The sequence below is a fragment of the Nanorana parkeri genome, unplaced genomic scaffold (genome assembly GCF_000935625.1).
Source record: "Nanorana parkeri isolate BGI_ZX_2015 unplaced genomic scaffold, ASM93562v1 scaffold2050, whole genome shotgun sequence".
Lineage (NCBI taxonomy): Eukaryota > Metazoa > Chordata > Amphibia > Anura > Dicroglossidae > Nanorana > Nanorana parkeri.
This window is the reverse complement of record NW_017308318.1, coordinates 46,203-68,408: the sequence shown is the minus strand read 5'-3', so window position 1 is coordinate 68,408 and position 22,206 is coordinate 46,203. Positions and strand designations below refer to the sequence as shown.

Here is a 22,206-nt window from a genome sequence, read left to right as displayed (position 1 = left end):
CGCCTTCCACACCATCAACCACCCAATCCTGCTCCCAATTCAGCACTGGCACAGGAGCTGTTTAAGGCTACCGGGGGGGGGGGCGATAATGAGCATTTCTAATTATGGAATATTTTTGATATTGCTTAAAGGGTTAGTTCACCCTTTCTCAAAAAAAGGTTAAAAGGTGAGTTAACTCAAAACACCCTCCCAACCCCAGAACCGTCACCCAATGCCCACACCAGCCACTTGAGAACTTCACTGGAAAGCCCTGAAAGATGTTTAGCAACATCATTCTTACAATGGGGAGCAGTTACTGGTCAGCCCGGCCACATGACCATGCTAAGCAATGAGAATGTCTTCTGTGCCGTCTTTTTTCCAGGACTGCTACCCAAAAAAATGAAAACTTCCTACTGTTTAGAGTGATCACATGGTCAGCTAAACAATGACCTCTTCCCATTGCAATCATCATGTGGCTATACAGCAGGCTTAAGCAAACTCTGTCCCCTCCAGCTGTGGTGAAACGGCAAACATTACAATGTATCTGCCTCTTGTAGTCATGCCTGTGGCTGTCTTGCAGTGCCTTGTGGGATTCATAGTTGCACCATAGCTGGAGGACCAGAGTTTGCGTGCCCCTGGTATACAGCTTCCGTGAACTTTTCAGGTGTCAGGACTATTGTATGGGCTGATGCCGTTATGAATAGGGATGCACCAATATATCGGCCGACTAAACATATCGGCTGAAAATGGCACTTTGACGATATGCCGATATAGCGGTGCATTCCTGCTTTCTCTCCTCCCCGCTGGGCACTGCTCTGTGTCCCAGCGGGGAGAAAAGAAACGGTCACAGGAGGCCCAGCGCTGCTGGAGGAGAGCGCTGTGAGCAGCTGGCGTCTCTCCTACCCGCACCGCTTAGCCTCCTGTCACAGATCAGGAGAGCGGCCATGTGGGCAGAGACAGCCAGCGCCATCACAGGAGGCCGGCCAGCAGTGCGGGGGAAGAGTCAGCTGTCAGATCGAGCTCTCCTCCCCGCACCGCTCGCTCATTCTCCTGTGACAGCTGTCAGGAAGGAGAGCGGGGACAAACACTCAGTGTTTGTAGATAATTGAGGACAGAGTATGTTTACTATATCTTCAATTATGAATGAATGGGAAGTGCTCTACATCACTTCCTGTTCATTCATGATTGTGGATATAGTAAACATATTCTGTCCTCATGTTATAAAATGAACAGCAACACTCAGTATAGAGGATTCCTGTTCATTTATAACAGGGGATGCAGAAAAAGAGATTAAGAACTTTTTGCTCTCAGTCTCTTTTTCTATTTTAAAAAGGGAAATATCAGAGGTCTAGATAGACCCCTAAAATTTCCCTGAAGCATCTAAAAGAAAATTAAAAAATAAACATATTTAATAAAAACGAATAAATAAAAACAAAATGTAAAAAAAAAAAAAGTTTATAAAAAATTAATAAAAATAAAATGTAAAAAAAATAAAATGTAAAAAAAATAATAGTTTTTTTTTCAGGTTTAAAATTTTCATTTCCGTGCACCTCCAGTTATGAATATATTGTTTTTATATTTAGTTGATATAAGAAAGCACATATACATTTTTTTTTAAATTGTATATGTAGTAGAAGCATACTGTTGTTTATGATAAGGAAACCTTTGTACAGCTGGAAATAAAAACAACTTTGGGGGACATGTATCAAGCAAACCTGGGAGAGGCAGCTTGATCTGCATCTAAAGCTGGCCATAGATTGCTCCATTTTCGGCCAAATTCTGATTTGAGCTGCGGGTGGCCCTGCCGGCAAAACCTGGATTAAGAAAAATCGATGTTTCAATTGACTTTTGGTAAAGGAGCCAGGTGGAAAATTGTCAGCCGAACAGTGACTGCAGCCAGTTAGAGACCCACACAAGGGAGAAGATACAAACTCAATTCACACTGTCCTTCTCGAGGGATTCAAACCAAAAGCAAGCACATCAGGCGGAATACTGGGGCTTCCATCCTTGATTACAATTTGATATATAGACATTTCTGTGCCTTCAGACCGCTTTCAGAAAAACGGAAAGAAATTCAAACAGATCGGATATCTGATAATGTAAATTTTAAAGGACAGTGGGTGACACCCTTTCTCAACCTTTTTACCACGGAGGATCCCTTGAAATAACTTTCAGCTCTCGGGAAATCACTACCAGTAATTATGATATCTACAGCTCATGGTTCATTATGATGGTGGTCAGTGGGAAGAAAGTTCCTTACATTGGTGGACAGCGAGAAGGATGATACTTACATTAGTGGACAGCGAGAAGGATGATACTTACATTGGTGGACAGTGAGAATAAATGCTCCTAACACTGGTGGACAATGATAAGAATGTTACTTACATTGGTGGACAATGAGAAGAATGCTCCTAACAATGGTGGACAATGAGAAGAATGTTCCTAACACTGGTGGACAATGAGAAGAATGCTCCTTACACTGGTGGACAATGAGAAGAATGCTCCTTACACTGGTGGACAATGCGAAGAATGCTACTTACACTGGTGGACAATGAGAAGAATGCTCCTTACACTGGTGGACAATGAGAAGAATGCTCCTTACACTGGTGGACAATGAGAAGAATGCTACTTACATTGGTGGACAGCAAGAAGGATGCTCCTTACACTGGTGGACAATGAGAAGAATGCTACTTACATTGGTGGACAGCAAGAAGGATGCTCCTTACACTGGTGGACAGTGAGCAGAATGTCCCCCGTACAGAGTTAAACACATTACTGGTGTAAGATGTTGTTTATTTGACGGGCAGAAATTGCTCCTTGCTCAAGGAACCCATAGCAACCTCTGGAGGAACCCTAGGGTCCACAGGACCCTGGTTGAGAAAAACAGGCAGGATAAATGCAACTCTGACATAATAGAGTTGAACTGTACTCACCCTTAAAGCAAACAGCATGCTGTTTAATTTTCTAGAGACTGATTTTTGCTCCATATAATAAGCCTGCTAGCTGATATTAAATAGAAAGCACATTACACGCCCTGGTGAGTGGTGACCATACTCGGAAGGACAGTAGAAAAGATTTCACATCTTCATGCCAAAGTTTGGTGCCTGCTGCAGCTTCCTGTAGCCCTTTGAATGCTCAATAGACATAGTATAGAGTGCCCCTGCTCACACACAGTCTGGACTGCAGCAACAGTATGGTGTCTCACCTGCTAGCAGTTTTTACCGAGCAATTTTTCTTATGTCCTCGATCTGACCGGGAATCTCGTAAAAGCTGTAGACAGAAAAAAAAATACAACTTTAAGAACACTATTTTAAGGCAGCTGATATAATTCAGTTTAAATGCATTTACAGGAACTGGAAAAAAATGTTGTTAAGTAATGTACATACTGTTATGATCCATCCACACATACTGGCTGGGCCAGTAAAAAGGTGACAACACATAGTAGACATTGTAATTCCGTGCTACTACCCCATCTCCTGCTTGCCTTTTAGGCTTTTATTGAAGAACACAACACACCCACCCAGAGCTCTCTTTTTCCTGTAAGCCCAACTAAGTACCTCCACCTCTTAACCATCTGCATACAGAGCAGAGATGCCCACCATACGCCTTATTCCAGCTTTTGACTGACGGATTTCAGGTAAACAAAATGAAAAAAATATTTATTAAATTGCAACTCAACAAAATGTACTGTGTAGACAACTGTGAATGTATTATATAGAATTTCTGCAGTTTTTTTTTTGTCAAGCATGCTGATTGCATAACCCATTATTTTCAGAGAAGGGAAGCAGGACAAGGACCTTCCCTACCTTTCTCGAGGCCACATCATTATTTTTATGATCGTTTTTTCACATTTTCTTTTTCAATATTGCAGGAATTTTTTCCAAATTAATTTTCATCTTGACTTTTTTTCTTTATTTCAAGAACACAACTTTTGCAAATTTCAGACAATTTTACAAAGTTAGTCAAAAAAGGGAGTTGGTCGGCCAAACGAGTTTCCTTAGAGAAATTAACTCTGAAAGTATTTTGGATATCATAAAATCATCACGAATCAGAACGCAAGATTTATTCTTACACAAAAACATGTAAATAAGGCATTGTTCTAAGGAAAGGGAGGCAACATGTTTATCAGTCTATGATATCGAAGATGTCGCAGTGTACAGGTGACCATCTCCTGGCTAGAGGACACGCAGTGTCACATTGTCCCCTGTCACATAGTCAATCTCCGCCGTCACATTAACAATCAAATTCAAGGACATCTGTTGCAAGTGACGTTTTCCTGATACTGACCGAGTAAATGAATGCTCTTCAGGCTGTTTACAGGTGGGCTGCACGACGATAACAGATGCCCTATCTGATATTTTATACCAATTGTACATAGATGTCAATATGCATATTGCCGAAGCTAAGGACTTTCCAAACAACATGACCCTGCTGCTCCATCAGAGAATGTTTAAGGACAAACTCCAGGTATATTAATCAAAGATTTTCCTTTAGAAACTGATTCATTAAAAATGAGGTATGCGCTGATACTTTTCAGATGCCAGTGCCGATACTTGGCATTTTCATGAGAACTACCAGGGTGGCAGCGGTTGCAGCTGGGACCTGGCTCTGGCGCTCCACCACCGTCCTGAAATCATTAGTCTGTATTGTTTTAGAAAAACTGTCACATGACAATAAACAAAAATGTATCAGTACTTGTATCCGTGAGTACTTGGGCAAGTATCAGCACTTCTACTTGCAAAAATGGTATCGGTGCATCCCAATATTTATATTTATAAAAACAAAATCATATATTAAAACGGAGATGTTCAAATCCCAGGAATAAAGCCAACATAAGTAAGTAAACCTGTCTTTATATAATACAGTAGTCCCCTGCACAGCCGGATTCGGACTGAGACAGTAAGAGATGACAATGAGGCTCTACTGTGTTCCATAGAGTTGCCAATCACTTTCAACACTGGAAGTAAACTGCCTACTTCATCAGTGTGCCGATACTCCTTTACTGTCCAATCATCAAGCTGGGGGTGGGTTAGTGACCAAGTTATTTTGCTTAACTAAAGTGGAGAGAAATGAAATCACTGACCTGGCTACACAGTGTGGCAGTATGCCATCACAAGGCTAGCTGAATGGAATAACATGTCTTTGCAGGGGTATTTAGTTATTTGCTCCTTTGCTGGCTAGAAGATTTTCAGTACGGGAGGTTTTGTTGTAGATACCTCATGTCGAATGCCCCTCTACATGCTCTTTTGAAATGAAAGCAGCAACAAACACCCTTAACCACCTCATTGTAGTTGAACGGCATGTCAAGGCACCTATTATTCTAAGAAGATGTTTGTGAACATTCTTGTTTATAGAATGCATGCCAGACGTGTTCACAATCTCTGTGATCACACTGTCATTAGAGAGCACTGATCATAGTCAAAATCAAAAGAGCCAATGAGAGTGGTTCTCTGCTTTGTGATCTCTGTGAACCAATCACAGTGATCACAAGTGTAAACACTGGCTGTGTTTACACATAGCCACCCTTCCTCTTCTACTAACAACAGCAGAGGAAAGAAGGAGAGAAAGGAGGATTGCTGCTCAGATGCTCCTCAGGACAGTGACTTACTTTTTGTCTATTTAACAGCACTGAAAGAAAAATTGGGTGAACACAAGAGAGAGGCAGCAAAAGATTATATTCATCAAATCTGAATATAACCCAGGAGTTCATGTTCCTTTCTGGCCTGAACACCTATGTTTAAATACAATGCCAACCTAAAGTTTTATGCCAGGAAGATACTCAAATCATTATTTATTGGACATTAAATATATTATAGCTAAAAATATATTAGAAATGAAAGGCAAATGTAAGCAATCCCAAACTATTGGGTCTTTTTTCCTTGATATTGTATTAAAAGTATAAAAATACATACCTCCAAAAGAAAGCTCTAAAAGATATAAAATTCATTTGAGTACTCAACTGAATGAACAAGTATTTGTCAATCTATCGCAGCACTGAAATGTGAAAAATGGCCTGGAAAGGGAAAGGGTGGAACATGCTGGTATTAAGGTGGTTAAAGTGTTTCTGTAGGCAAAACCTTTTTTTTCTTAGTTTTGGATAGATTAGGGAAGATTTAGAAAGATTCAAGAAAGAAAGTGATGGGAAATCCAAGATTTTGGAGTTGTCCCCAGAACAAAGCTCTACATACATTTTAACTGTACAGTATAGAAAATAATCAAATAAAGCTGCCTCATAAATATAATTACACGCTTTGCCAAGAAGGAGATTATTTGTATAGCAATAACACTCACCGCTAAAGTTTATTTATATAAAACTGATCATTTTAACATATCTATGACTGTAAATTCCTTTAGTTATATGTACATATGAGACATCCCCCTTCCATATGAAGTGCCACACTCAGTGGCGTAACTATAGTCATAGTAATCCAGGCAGCTGCTGGGGGTGGAAGTGGTTAGGTTGTTAAGGCATGAACATAGAACATGTGAAGATAACACAGTGCTGTATCATTGAGGGGTTGGGAGTGGTTGCAGTTGATGACCACCCCTAAACCTCTGTAAAGTATACATAGTAGGAAAGCTGATGTCAGATGCACAAGAGGAGTCTTTGGAATCTTCACAGCTTAGAGAGAGCCCCACCCCCCCATCACATTTTTACTATGGGTGATCTGTAGTTACACTCTGGCTATAATAAGGCATGGTTCACACCTAAGTTGGAAAAGTGCTTTTACATGCCCAACACAAGAAATCCCATGGTTTTCAACGGCCCCTGTTCACACCTCAGCAGAATAACACCAGCAGGAAAGCTCCAGACGCCTGAATAGGTACATGAGCTTCTTTGGGCAGTTAACAGTGCTTTTTTGCCCCATAGACTTTAATTGAAACGCCTGAAACCACGCGTCAGAAGCATGTTGCATATTTTCGTGCAAGTTTTTTGCGTGTTTAAATGCGCGTTCATCCATTGCCCGCATTGTTTCAAAGGCTGCCAGTCAAACCACGCCTCTTCATGTACGCGCGTACAAACGTGCATCAAAATGTACACAAGGCGCATAAACGCGCAAATAACCGCATGCTGAACAAGCGGGTACAAACGCGCAAGAACTGTGCCCTCTAGGTGTGAACCCGGCCTTATTGTAAAACCTTTGGCATGCAACATGTTGATGACTTGGATACATAAGTTTGTGCATAATGTGGTGTCACATTCAATGCCGTATTGATAACCCGAGCCCAACTTGGGTTAAGTAGCCCCCTCATCCATGTACTCATAGCCTAAGAAGCAGACAACAGAAGCCAGTACTTTATTTCCTTATTTCCTCCTGAAAACAGCAGTGCACTCTCTGACCAATGACATCTGTTATGTAATTTCATAGGTGCAGATTCATGATGAAGGATCACTGGTGCCTCTGACTGCTGGTCTCAAAAGATATGCAATGAGATTTGGTGATGTCACTACTGTGCTGCTCACTGTTGCTGGAGAGGAAGTTGTATCGGAGGACCTGCAGTGGAAGTATCTACCTGCTTCTGCCTTATCCATTCTTTGGATCGTTGCTTCTTCCACCACTCCTGCTGCTTCTTGATCTTTAACTACCTGCTGTCCGGCCGTTGTAATTAAACGGCCGGACAGCAGCTTCTTGAGGGCGGGTGGGCGTCTTTAGACGTCCTATCCCGTGCTGCTTGTGCCAGGCGGCGCACGCGAGCGGGAAACCGGCTTTGAATGTAAACAGCCAGCGATGGCTGTTTACATACAATTGCTGGCGATCCCGGGCTCCGCTGTTCCCGGTGTGAGTCCGGGACCAGCACAGCAGCTCGGAGATCGGCCGGAGATCAAACGGAGCTCAGTACACGATCTCCGTTCGATCTCCTCTTCTGAATGCAGGCAGTGATGTATATTACATCACTGCCTGCATTCAGTGTCACTCTCCGGTACAGAAACCGGAGAGAAGCTGGTGAAGCAGGTCTCTGCTTCATCAGCTTCTCTGGGGGTCCCTAGGTGACATTAGGGGTCTTAAGACCCCTGATGTCTCCATAAAGAGGACCTGTCACAGCAAATTGCCTATCACATAGGGAGCTTGCTTGCTCCCTATGTGATAGCAATAAAGTTCAGTGGAAAAAAAAAAAGTTTAAAAAAATTTGTTACAAAAAAAATTAAAATCACATATCAAAGCAATAAAAAAAATTAAAGTGCCCCGCCCCCACGCGCAAACATGCGTCAAGCCCACCTACGTGCAAAAACGCCGATTACATCCATTGTGCCGCACATGTTACATATCGCCGCGAACGTCGGAATGAGAGCAATAATTTTAGGGTCATCAATCACTGATAACACTAAACTGATGAGCGGTAAAAGCTTTTAAAGCATCGCCTATGGTCAATTTTGAGTACGGTAGTTTTTTGCAATTTAACGGGTGGCACAATTTTAAAGCTTGACATGTTTGGTGTCTATTTACCCGACGTGACCCCGTCTTTTATATTTTACCAAAAAAATTGGGTAATAATAAATGTTTTATAACATAACGTAGGGATAACAGGTTTTTTTTCCAAAATTTTCGGTAGTAATTTTATTATACAGTAAAAAAAAACCTTTAGTGGTGATTAAATACCACCAAAAGAAAGCTCTATCTGTCCCAAAAAAATTGTATATAATTAATTTCAGTACAGCGTTGCATGACGGAATAAATGTCAAATTACCGCAGCGCTGAATACTGAAAAATGGCCTGGTCAGGAAGGGGGTATAAACACCCCAGTCAGCAAGTAGTTAACCCACCAGTTATCACATCACCAGTCATCAGGAGGGCAGCTCTAACATGAAGCAAATCCATGCCTCTACCAAGATGGTGGCCTTCACACATAGACACAGAGCAGAACAAGGGATGGTAAGTCAGTAATGAGGGAAAGATCAGTTGCAAGAAGACTACATACAATGCTGGGGACTAGTCCTTTGCCCTCTGCTTGCCATTATTTTGTGTACAGCTTCATCACTACACGTCCTCTTTAGGATCACTAGCTTAAGTCTATGACCAGCTATAGATGTGATGATATCTAAGTTTGGATTTTTTTACCAATTCATATCAAACTTACAGCAGCTGCATAAAGAGTTGTACAAGTATTAATAATGATCAATTCAGTTCCTTCCACGTGGCTCTCGGTAAGGAGACAGCGATTTGAGATGGCCCTTGATAGGCGACAGACGGTAAGCGGTCTGCTCTGCCCTGCGCATATTATACAGCGGCCCCATCAGATGAGACGCTGGACACCTTTATCTTGGACGCAATGAAGGATTGCCTTTCCACACTTCGAATTTCAAACACACTGAAATGTCAGGATTAAATATACAAACAATAATAGATTGATTTATGAGAATACAGTGCACTCCACTGGCCATGAATATAAAGGACACACAGTTCTGCATATCAGGGCTGGACACAGAGTGCCTGACCACATAGCAATGTTCTGATCTATTTATTACTGCTATGTAAATATCACATTTGTAGCTCCATAGGACACAAATTCCTCTTTCTTCTGGAACTGTCTCTTTTTAAGGGCCAATGTAAAGGTCTCCAAAAATGTATATTCAACCTTAGAAGGTCTTTCTTTGTGGCCCTCAGTGGTTTAAAAATTTAAAAAAAATTTAATTTAAAAAAAATTTAATTTAAATAGATCTCAACCCCATAGAAAACCTTTGGAGGGAGTTGAAAGTACGTATTGCCCAGCGACAGCCCCAAAACATCACTGCTCTAGAGGAGATCTGCATGGAGGAATGGGCCAACATACCAGCAACAGTGTGTGCCAACCTTGTGAAGACGTACAGGACACGTTTGACCTCTGTCATTGCCAACAAAGGATATATAACAAAGTATTGAGATGACCTTTTGATATTGACCAAATACTTATTTTCCACCATAATTTGCAAATAAATTTGTTCCAAATCAGCCGATGTTATTTGTCTGGATTTGTTTTCTCATTTTGTCTCTCATAGTTGAGGTCTACATATGATGCCAATTACAGGCCTCTCTCATCTTTTTAAGTGGGAGAACTTGCACAATTGGTGGCTGACTAAATACTTTTTTGCCCCACTGTACCTCCTCATGTATCACTTCCCCCTCCCTTTTAGATTGTAAGTCCTCACGGCAGGGCCCTCCTTACCATCTTGTCTTGAATTGTATTGCGATTGTAATGTCTTCCTTATATTGTAAAGTGCTGCGCAAACTGTTGGCGCTATATAAATCCTGTATAATAATAATAATGCACAGTTTTATAGCTACTAAAACAATACAATTATACTCGTATGTCATCCTTTGGGTATTTCCTGCCTTCTCTCTGTACCAAAATATTTGTATCTTCTTTTTACTTTTTACCATCTGCAGGTTGTTCTAGAGCAGGAGTCCGCAGCACCCCCTGCCCTGCCCCCACCTATCCTTCCCCAACATCAGCTCCATCTGCTATTTTTACCCTAACATTAGCTATGTTATCCCAGAAGCACAGTAAGTATTGTGTTATATCTTCAAAACCATTGCTGACCCTGCCGTTGGAAGCACATTTACATTCATTAACAAAGTGCGCACACACAGAAACCATGCACATGCGTGGGACTGTGTCACAAGAGTGCTGCTGGGTCCGCTGCCATCCCAGGAAAACCGAAGGCTAGCAATAGTTTATGGGCATACATGCGCCAAAAAGGAAGGCAGCATATACAATGGATCTTTTTGCCAAGATTTTTGTTTTTAAGTACGTGGCTCTTTAACTGAAAGAATGTCCTGCTGTGCTCCAGTTGACAAATTCTACATTTCTGTATGTAACTTTGTTGCTCATTACTGGTCATGGCCCCTTTCTCTGGTAAAACATGATGTAAGTTGCAGCTCTTGAGAGATGTAATGTGGCTGCCTCGAAGATTTATTCCACTTAATTTGACTCATTATTTGATTTGAATTTGGCAAGCCTGATTTTAAAGAAACTGTTTCAGATTCAAAAAAAGTGGCTCGATCCTCTAACTCCTACGTCACTACAGAACATGCACCTTTGGAGTCTCCGAACCTGGGAGCTACGTAAAAAAATGGTATCCCTCAACTCTCAAGCTGGAGCCATGACACCCATACTTTTCTTTCTTATATCTTTTAATGGCCAACCGAGAGAAACAAGAGATGGCCGGAGAGGAGGGGGCAGGAGACAGGAAGCCCATTCAGCTCATTATCAAGGCTCCAAATGCCCATCTGCTATGGATAGGCTCGGCAACCGGAATTGGTAAAGTCTGTTTCTGAGGTTTTAGACTCCGTTTAGACTCTTCATAAACAGAGTAAAAGGCGTTAAATGAGGGTGGAGTTGATGGAAATCTCAGTTATCCCTTCCTGATCCTTGAATAAAAACATACCTGGACTAAAGTGGCTTGTTTTATGTTTGGCTAGAGTTCTATCTCGGAAGTGCCCATTATCAGCAAAATCGTTTAAGATCTGCTGATAATTGGCTAGGGTGTAGGCTGCCATTCACATTCTAAGTTGAGAGATATATCTCATTGGCTGTAAAAAAAAAGCTTGTCTGAAAGATGTGATTGTTCAAAGGATGTGTTAAGTAGGTATTAAGTAGGGTATACACGGGACACATTTTGGGTGGTTCCTGATGAACCGGCCAAAATTCTCACAGTGGGTGCCACTGTCAGCACCCTTCTGCCTTTGGAATTCCTCTTTCAAATGATCATACAAGCGGAGCTAGCAGCCTGTGCGTTGGTGGTCACTGTCAGATTACAATGCAAACAATGGGGGATTCGGCCATCAACGCTCATAAGCATTGATGGAACAATCGGTTTGATTTTTTTCGCTTAGCCCACAGATTGAAAAATAGAAATGTCTATACCTAGCTTTCATGCATTCAGGAAATTACTTGCACTAGGTCAGAACTCACCCACATCCGTCAAACTCAGCTAACACCTTGGCCGGGAAAAATCTGGTACAAATCAGTGTATTTGGGTTGTAGGCCCCATTCACACCTAAGCGTGAGCATAGACAAACGATTTAGAGGGGTTTGTATTTGCATTGTAGTAGGGTGGCAGAATTGTGTGTTTTTGACCCCATAATGGTAGTGCCTGAAAAACGTGGCTAAAGACGTGTTTTTCAGGCACTCTCACAGAAGTTTATGGGACCAAAACCACCTGACTGACACTTTTTGAGCTTCAGTTTACAAGACGCACATTAAGGAGAACAAGCACCACTTAAAATCATGTGATTCTTAATGATGAACATTCAGCCAACACCCTCTTCAATACGTCCGGGTGTGAATGGGGTTTCAGGAGTTCTTTATCTATGCCGATATATGGACAGATTTCATGGTCAACTATCTACATCAAAACCCCACCCACACTTACATTGACCAATTTCTATCAGACACCCAGCTTACCTGACTATGCTCTTTCCTTGCTCCGGGAGTAAACCAATGGCTGTGGCTGCAAAAAAAAAAAAAAAATGGAATCATTTGCAAGAAATAAGCCAGTACGATGTAAAGTAGAATTTGCATATGAACTGAACAGATAGCATTTTTCCTTAACATCATTTACATTATTTTATATATTATTAACAATCTTTCCTTAAAGAACAACTCTGTGTAAAAATGTAATTAACCTTTGCAGTGGGGCTACCCCCACACTGCAAGGGTTAAGTGCTCGTTTTTGTCTACCGCCAATCAACCGGAGGATCACCTGATCCTTCGAGACAGCTGGCTGTGACCGTGCCCCTTACTGCAGTGATGGTATGTCTCTCGCTATCCTCACATCCTCTAAACTGTGTATAGAACATGATGATTCAGGGACCTTAGACTGCTGCTGCGGAGGGGGAGACCGGTCTAAGAGCAAGTCGGCTTGCAGGATCAGGTGAGTATAACTTCTTATTTTTGACCCTAGGCATAAACAAGCACTTAAGCCCTGGTGTGTGGGTGTTTGGGGGGGGGGGGGGGGGGGGCGGTAGCCCTACTGCAAGGGTTAATACATTTCTTACCATAGTTCTGCTTCAACATTTCTGCAGGTTCACCATCACATGTGAAAAAATACTATATTGTGCAGCCTCACTTCTCCTGCTGCATTCTTAAACTGGAGAAAGATGGTGGTAGCTGTGACCCAGAGTAAAGAATGTTTGTCTCTTGGGCCATCGATAATCAGGTCATTAAGGAGCATTACAAAATATAGCTGGAGTTCTGCTTTAACTAGAGTTAGGGCATATGCTTGGCCCTCAAGTCCCATTTCAAGGCAGAATTACCAAAAGTTCACATTCCTGAAGAGCTGGAAACTAGGAAAGATTGAAACCCCGGTCCCCATGTAGCCGTATATATTGGATTTGCAATCATGTAAAAGCACGGTCTCCATGAGGGACGCATATTGGATTTGTAATAAAATAAAAACATTCTGCCTCCCGGCAGATTATGTCTGCTTTACACTTTAGGACACGATCAGTATATTTTTACACTGGATTGGATCTATAAAAAAACAAAGCCGCTGCCAGCTTAATCCCCGCTATTTAATGGAGAATAGCCTCAAAATCTTGCAGCCGCCGCCGCAGTGATGTACGGCAGGGTGGACAGATTTCTGGAGGAAGGTAACAGAGGACCTACAGAATTACTGCTGGCGCCTAACTTTTTGTAGCCTTTTCTGCTGCCATATATCAGTGGAGTCACATGCGAACCAGCGTCTATAAATCCGACGGCTAGATCTGTGGCTGCACGGGTTGGCTCCTAAATTCTGTATTAAAGTGACCTATCGAAAAAAAGAAAATGCCACTTTCGGTCTTTAAAAAAGTACTCTGGGCAAAATTGTTATTAACCCTTGCAGTGGGGCTACCCCCACACTGCAAGGGTTAACTACTCGTTTTCATCTACAGACTAAAATAAATAAAAAAGTTATACTCACCCGATCCTCAGAGCCAGTCAGCTGTCACAGTGCTCCCTCGAGCCTCTCTCCCCATCCACTGCAGTGATGGTACACAACGTGATGACTTAGAGACCTTAGCCAACTGTAGTGGAGGGGGAACGATGCTTGAAGGACCAGTCTAACAACAAGCCGGCTTGGAGCTTTGGGTCAGTATAACTTTTTAATTTTAGTCCCTAGACAAAAACAAGCAGTTAACCCTTGCAGTGCGGGGTAGATAATTGCCGGCTTTTTATTCTTTGCATACCTTATTTTTCTTTTCCTCCCTATTCTTCTCACAGTGGGCATTTTTACTAAGGGCAGATTAATATATCTCCCTTTACTTCCTGGAACTCTGGTACATGTGACTAGGACATGTGACCATGCACATCATCTCAGGGCAGAGATGCCTTTCCCTGAGATCTCAGAGCAGCAATGTTCTGCTGATGTAACCTTCCCAGGATGCAACGCTTGGGCACATTACATCACTAATGACCAAGAGGATTAGGAAGTGGGGAAAACAATAATTGTAAGAAAAAGAAATTTGTGTTTGTTTAACTAATGAATGTAAGATGGCTTCATATCAGCATGCAGAGCTGTTTTTTAGGGAAAGGCGGTAATGAATATTTTCTTAGCCTGAATCATGAAAACTAATGCAGCCACCACATCTAAGGACTGGTAAAATGCAATATATTATATTTTTGTTCTCGGGTTTAGTTATCTTTTAAATGATCAGTGCATATGCTCACTTATAATCTAATCTACTGATGAAGCTCTACCTACATGGTCATGGCGGGGGTTGGCATCTTCTGTATTTAGTAGGCTATATTGTACTTTGCATTGGTGCACACAATGGTGCCCATTCAACAAAAATGTATGTGTGTTTTGACCTAAAAATGTTATAATAATGGTGATTTAAAAGCTGCAGGGGTTAATTTAACTGTAGATTATGCTGCAGAAAAAAAAGAAGAGCAGAACATAAGCCCTCTGGGCGCTTCTCGCCATGGCTAAAAACATGCCATTTTTCGCCCGGCCGTCCCTCTGTAGAAGCCGGTTACCGAGAAGGCTCTTTGTTATAGCTGTAAGTTCATGAGAATTGATGCTAGTCATTAATCTCAGATGCAGAACCCTAGTCAAATGCTTTGTGAAAGTCCACGTTTGACATCCACATTATTCCCCCAGTCAAGCGTATCTTATTCCAACGCACAGCATAATTAATTGCTCCTGCATTTAACCACTGAACTGGCTATATTTGTAGGGGATGTAAAGTGCTCTGACCTTTTGCATAAAAATTCAAATTCCCAAAGGACAGATAACAATACGGCAATATAACTAAAAAATTTCAAAACAGATTTATTAAATGCGATTGACCCACTTTTGCAAAATCGATAAGCTTTTATATATATGATTGCACGCACGCCACTGGACCTGCTTACCAAACATGGAAACTGCCAAAGCATTAAAGCAGTGATTTGCACCTTGCATCATAATTTAAAAAAACAAAACACTATTTGTACACCTTAGACAATAGAAGGGGAATGGAGGTGCTTTCCATCCATGCATAAAACTGAACTGAAGGCCAAAAAATAAATAAAAACAAACACAAATTTATGTGCGTCCTTAAAAAAAAATAATTACATTTATTTTTAAAAGCAAATAGTTGAAGTCTAAATTTAGCTTGGTATCAGTCTCTTGCAATCCACTGTACAGCAGAACTCAAGTTTGGAAAAGAAGAAGCAGCACAGCGTCGGACATTGCAGCTGCCACACGTCGTCTCTATACAGACAGCTGAGAGACCATGTAACCGTGTTTCTCTTTAAAACAAGCAACCGCTGAAATGACTGTGTTGAAAAGTAATAGTTTTTCAAAAAGAACAGCTAACATACAAACAAAGCGCCTGACAACCTTACAAGCTATGTGTATGTCCCCCCAACAATATGCTGAGAGCCAGTAATACAGAGCAATAAAAGCACCGCATGGTGGAACCAGCTTTGAGTGCAGGCATCTGATAGTTAGGGACACCAACTACCACAAATAGTACAGAAATGATGAGACTTGTCCTGCAATAGCACCAGCTTCTCATCATGCAATGACAATGAAAGTAACACTTACTCGGTATCCTGGGAGAAATGAACAAGGCGATCAGTACTGCTCGCTCCGGGGTTGCTGATCTGTAGAGAAACGCATGCAATCATTGTTAGTTTTCTTTAGTCCTCCATATATATTAAACAACACTGCAAGCACATAAATACCAGCATCCACTGCTTTAAAACTGAACAAATTCACATATTTCCATTTCTAGGAATGTATTCTTCACTTTAGGATTTTTAGGAGACAATACTATACACCTGTGTGGGCAACCATGCACCCAGAAACACCCAGAACTGCTGCAAGGCCATAGGGAAGCTGGTTTTTAAAGAAGAACACCAACCAAAAATAACAAGATTAAAAAAAAAAAAAAATCAGCTTTTGCTGCAATATTCACCTTCACCGCAGAAATATACCCACAGTATTGTTTTTTCTGCCACAAGACATCTTAAGTCTGATGAACAGCATTACTCAACCTACTTCCTCTGAGTCCAGGTTGCCCTGGACCTGCCCCCAGCCTGTGACTGGACAGTGAAAGGAGAAGCAGCACAGTAATGAGCTCATCTCTCTGCCAACCTGCTCTATTCGCCTATCAGCATACTTATTGTCAGCACATAAACTGATTGACTCCTTGTTATGTTTCTCTCACACTTCAGCCCTGCTGTACAGAGACTGCAAGAAGCTGACACCAAGTCACATTCCGGCACTTACACTGCTTTTTTTTAATGTATTGATACAGTGTCTCTAGGTGCTGGTTGTTCATGACAAGACCGGGGTGGGGTGGTATGATGGCGGTGCAGGGGGGTGGTGTGCACAGATACAGTGACAGCTCCTTTTAATGGAGACATTAGGGGTCTATTAGACCCTCAAGGTCGTCTATAGACCCCAAAGAAGCCGATGAAGCGGGGAAATTACACACTAAAACCAGATGTGATGCAATACACATCGCTTCCAGTGATCGGAGAGGAGATCAGCTGCTGCAAGTGCGATGGACTCCCCCCAACAAATGTACACAGACCTGCCGTGCCGGACTCGGGACCACACAAGGGACAGCAGAGCCCCGGATTGTCAGCAGCGGCGACAGAGCCGCACACTCCCATGCAATATACAAGCGATCGGGCGGCTCTATAGGTCCCAAACTCTTCTATTTATGCAATAGAGTTACAATTCTCCCCTGCTAACTTGAATAGGTTAAACCATGATCCATAGTACATCGGTAATTGGTATCGGCAAGTACATGAGGGGATGTACTTGTACTTGGGCCTGAAAAAGTGGCATCGGGACATCCCTATATTTAATACAGCTTCCTGATCACAAGGGAGAACACAGTCCCTAGCAGACATCCACCTCCTAGCTTGGAGAAGGGAGGAAGGAGGATTGGTGAACAGGGGAATGTCTTGCCTCGCTGTGTCTATGTATTTGTGAAGACACACACACCACTTACTAGCACACACAAGGAACCCTGCAAGGAAAAGGGGCCACCCTAAAACTTATCAGGATCAGTGCTCAGGGAACAAGCTGATTCTGCAGGAAACAAACTTTTAAACATCAGTATCCATTATAAGTGATAAGTGTAAGCAATCAGCATTTGAAATAGCTTAAAAACTTTTTGACTTTAATACCATTTTCCCATCTGAGCTCAAACTCCTCTGAGGTGAGCAGTGCGTCAAACTTTTAAGATCTTTTCATCCATCATTTTCAAATATATCTAAAGCTGAATGAGTTTTAATAACACTGAATCTAGGGCATGGATCGTTTATTTGAGCAAACGATCAACTGACACAGACACACACACACACACACAATAAGTGTGTCTGATAAAAAGAAATTGGATCCAACTAAATGTTTCGATTGGATCAATTTAAATAAAAAAAAAAGAATTCTAAAGTCTGAGAAAATATGAAGAGGTTGTGCTAACACACCCAATGCTCTGTGCTCTGTATTCCACTATATCTGAGTGCCCCCTTTTAAACCTCCCTTAACAATTTGGTTGGCTCCTGTGGACAATGGGAAAAGGATTTGATTGGCTCCTGTGGACAATCAGAACAGCTCTTGCGTCATTTTAGGGTCACAGCGCACGACATGGCCTCATGTACGGCACAGGTGCACTTTAATGCAGCCCGGACTGCTTAGAAATGAGCCATAGATCGGTATTTTCTCTTTGCAGAAAATTACACATCTCGCAGCACAATTTCCAGGGAGCTGTCTGCTAGCGCGGCCGTAATCATAATCGTCGTAGAATTACTACAGCATTATTTGTTCAGCTTGGCGGTTTGCGGAGCCATTCCCCCTGTGTGTAAATAGCTGCACAGGAGCCGCGCTGACTGTTTGTCTCCGTCTAAACAGGACGGAAAACTAAACAATGTTTATTGAGGCCGAAGTCTCGGGTTTTATTTTTTCCCCGCGGTGCCAAGATCCTAAAGAGGACCTGTATTGTAGTAATAAACGTAATGCTGCGAGGAAGGAAGGCAGATTCTGGATGTCTGGTTCATGAGATCTGCAAAATAGCCACATTGTTATTAGAATATTTGAAGAGATCTTTATAGCCTTGCTATTGGAAAATACAGAAAAGTATATTTTTAGAGCAAAGATAATATTAAGACCTCATTCACACTGTCCTACAATACGCTGCGTATATGCGCGCATTGTCCCATATGCAAATAAATGGCTCCATACACATAGCTGCGCATGGAGCCGTATATTTGCGTAGCGTAAAAATGCGCAAAAACAGAATGGAACCGAGATGCGTCCAGGGAGCGTATTTCACGCGCATACAGTTCATTCAAATTTCTATTACGAATGATGCATTCTGGGATTGCATATAGTGCGTGCTTATGTGCGTATAAATACGCGCATACATATACGCTATATACAATTTTGCTCTTGCGTTGTGTGTGAATGAGGCCTTAAAGGTAAACGGAGGGTCAATTTATAATGGAGGAGGGATATCGTTATTTGCCAAACGCTACCATTTTTTTTTTTTAACAAAGGCCTGTATTTCATGGGCCATCCATAAAATGCGAGCTGCAATGTGGAGCCGGCATATTTCGTTGGGTTCTCTCTGCTTAATGCAGAAGAGAAAACTCTTTGATTGAAGGAGAGGCCAGTCACATGACTGGGCTCTCCTGTTTTAGTTTTTTTTAAACTCTATTTATTATAAGAGCACTAAGCTGCTATCACTGAGCGGCTACCATCGATGTTACTGCTGAGCACGTGAGCAGGAATTACCGTATATCTGCCAGGCACCCGGCTCTACTCTCTGCATCTTACAGATGTCAGGACTGGGCTGGAAGTATACACAGATATAAAATAATTTGCTAGCAAACAGGTAAAGCAGTTTTTTGTCATACACGGGGAGAAGAAGTAAGGAGGAGCAGGTGTAGGGCGATGACAGCCGCCGATAGACAGGCCCGATCCCAGAAACAAGTTGCTAGAAGACTGCTCTGGTACGCCTGCACTTTCCCCCACATGGTGCTCTATAATGTATTGCTGGGATTTGTATTCCTCTATATCTGATGGTACATTGTGCTGTATATTATACAGAGGAATACAATTCCCAGCAATACATTATACATACAGTGTATAATGTATTGCTGGGATTTGTAGTCCTCTATACAGCGCAATGCAGAATACCACCAGCTATAATGTACTATTGCTGGGATTTGTAGTACTCTAGCTGGTGGTATTCTGCATTGCGCTGTATAGAGGACTACAAATCCCAGCAATAGTACATTATACAGCGCAATGCAGAATACCACCAGCTATAATGTACTATTGCTGGGATTTGTAGTACTCTAGCTGGTGGTATTCTGCATTGCGCTGTATAGAGGACTACAAATCCCAGCAATAGTACATTATACAGCGCAATGCAGAATACAACCAGCTATAGGAGGACTACAAAACCCAGCAATAGTACATTATACAGCGCAATGCAGAATACCGCCAGCTATAATGTACTATTGCTGGGATTTGTTGTATTCCTCCTATAGCCGGTGCCATTCTGCATTCATTTCTGTATAATTTTACACTTTCCATTTCACTATATTGCACACCACACTTTTTTCTATTTTTCACTTCCACCGCTCCAAGCTTGCTCCTGTGATGGACTACAATCTCAATACAAACTAGTAGTCCCATCACAGGAGCCATTTTTAAAAATGTATATTACTTTTTATCCGATTAACCGATTAATCGAACTTAATAATCGGCTAACTAATCGATTTTTAAAATAATCGTTAGCTGCAGCTCTACCTATCATGTTATTTTTTGATGTGTGTCCTGCTGGGGAGCTAACCCCCTCACTTCCTGTCCAGGAAATCCAACAAGAAAAAGGAGGAAATCTCTGCAAAGTGAGGGAAAATGCCATCTAGGACAGTTGTCACCCGAACATTTGGGCCCATTGGATGATTTACTCACACTTCTTTCTTTGGTGAAAACTCTAAAGTTTTAACCCCTCACAAAGGTCACTAGGACAAAAAGAAGGGTGACTCTCCCCAATGGAAGATAGAAATAACCCCTCCCACTCCAAATTAAACATATTTTGTCTTTAAACTTCTAAGTTGAATTCCAGTCAGAACCATTAACTCTCCATCCCAAAAGACATCTCCTTACCTTAACTGGACCTACAATCAATAGCCCCGGAAGGTTTAGAAGACCGGTAGCCGGTGCGCTCTCTCTACAAGCTGGCTACGGATGGTGTAAACTCCTCTCTATAGTTCCTGCAGGGCACAGATGATGACAGTACGACACTGTGCAATGGGTGGATGTGTTTTGTGATCTCCCATGGTCTTAAATTGCCCACCTCTGCCATGTGCAGTGCAGCACAGCACACCTAGAACAGGGATATGACGAAGACCGTCTCACTGATCTCTTCTCCCGATGCAGCCAGGTGGCTGCAATGCTCTGGAAAGGCGGTGACATCACAGACATTGATAAACCGGTTTCTCTGATAATAGCCTAGTGATTTTATTAATTTTTTGGCAATTTATTGGTACAACAGGTAGGCAGATTTATGACATAAAAAGGGTGATCCTGCCGTTTAGATTTAATACATGTTCTCAAAACACATTAAAGCGAATATGACATTTTCCCTTCACTTCCTGTCCAGAGTTGCAACAGGAAGTTAGAGGAAATCTCCCAAAGGGGAATTCCCTTCTTAGACAGTTGTCCCCATTGGAAAAATGTTCATTAGTTCTGGTGACAAAAATTCTGGAATTCCCCCCTTCTTTCACGGCACAATGGTCACCAATACAAATAGAGGGGCGAGTCTCCTCAGTGGGGAAAAGGCCGTAATAAAAACTCAACAGGGGGGTCAAACCCCTCAACACCAGGGGGGGGGGGATTTATCAAAACGGGAGCAGAGAGAATCTGTATCCCATGGCAACCAATCAGCTTCTTTCTTCAGTTTGCTCAGTTGAGATTTGAAAATGAAGCAGGAAAGCTGATTGGTTGCAGTGCAAATCTACTCCAGTTTTGATAAATTCCCCCCTATACCTATAGCAAAACAAAACAAAGTTGCCTAAAAATACAATTTAGTACATTTTTAAATACAATGAAGGGAATTTATCAAAACTGGAGCAGACAAAATCTGGAGCAGCTGTGCATTGCAACCAATCAGCTTCTCATTTACAAAGCTTAACTGAAGATAGAAGCTGATTGGTTAATATGGGCAAATGATCCAGATTCTGTCTGCTTCCAGTTTGATATTTCCCCCCAATAATTTTAAATGTAAGTAGTACAAGTACCTGAATTTGCACTGGTATAAGCCTCCTGAAGTCCCTGAACAGCAGAGCTCAGAGTGGGAAAAGGCAAAAGCAGCACAAGGATCCAATCAGTTGTCCTACAATTCTCATGTCCAAACAAGAAACATGCTGATGGGAGGAGGGAGAAGAGTGACAGACCGATGACATCATCATCAGCTCCTGCTTCTCCTTTCACTGTCCAGTCCAGTAGAAGTTACCTAACTGCATTAGAGAAAGATCAAGTCTCCTCCCTTCCTGGACAGGACTTAAATGTGTAGCAGATCTGTGCAAAAATCAAGAATGGATGGCCAGAATTCATATTTTTTTGCATTTAAAACAGCTTTCATGTATGTGTGTAATATGTGTATTTAGCGGATTGCCTGGAGTTTAGCTTTAATGAAACGCATACAAACAAATGCAGAAAGACAGCCCAAAAAATATCAGCGGGTGTAGCCTCCAATTGAATTAGTGACCGGTTACATGGCGGGGAATTGAAGCCCACAAGATGTACCTGTAGTT

General features: G+C 41.9%; 1 protein-coding gene across 1 annotated transcript in view; it reads right to left on the bottom strand.

The window, feature by feature from the left end:
- LOC108800506 (G patch domain-containing protein 2-like) overlaps positions 1-22,206 on the bottom strand; it is an 86,284-nt gene that overhangs the window by 28,593 nt on the left and 35,485 nt on the right. The window contains exons 4-5 of the mRNA XM_018572491.1: positions 12,364-12,409; positions 3,185-3,249 (exon numbers count right to left, since the gene is read on the bottom strand). Coding sequence (XP_018427993.1) covers positions 3,185-3,249; positions 12,364-12,409 — 111 coding nt within the window. The remainder of the gene's footprint in view (positions 1-3,184; positions 3,250-12,363; positions 12,410-22,206) is intronic.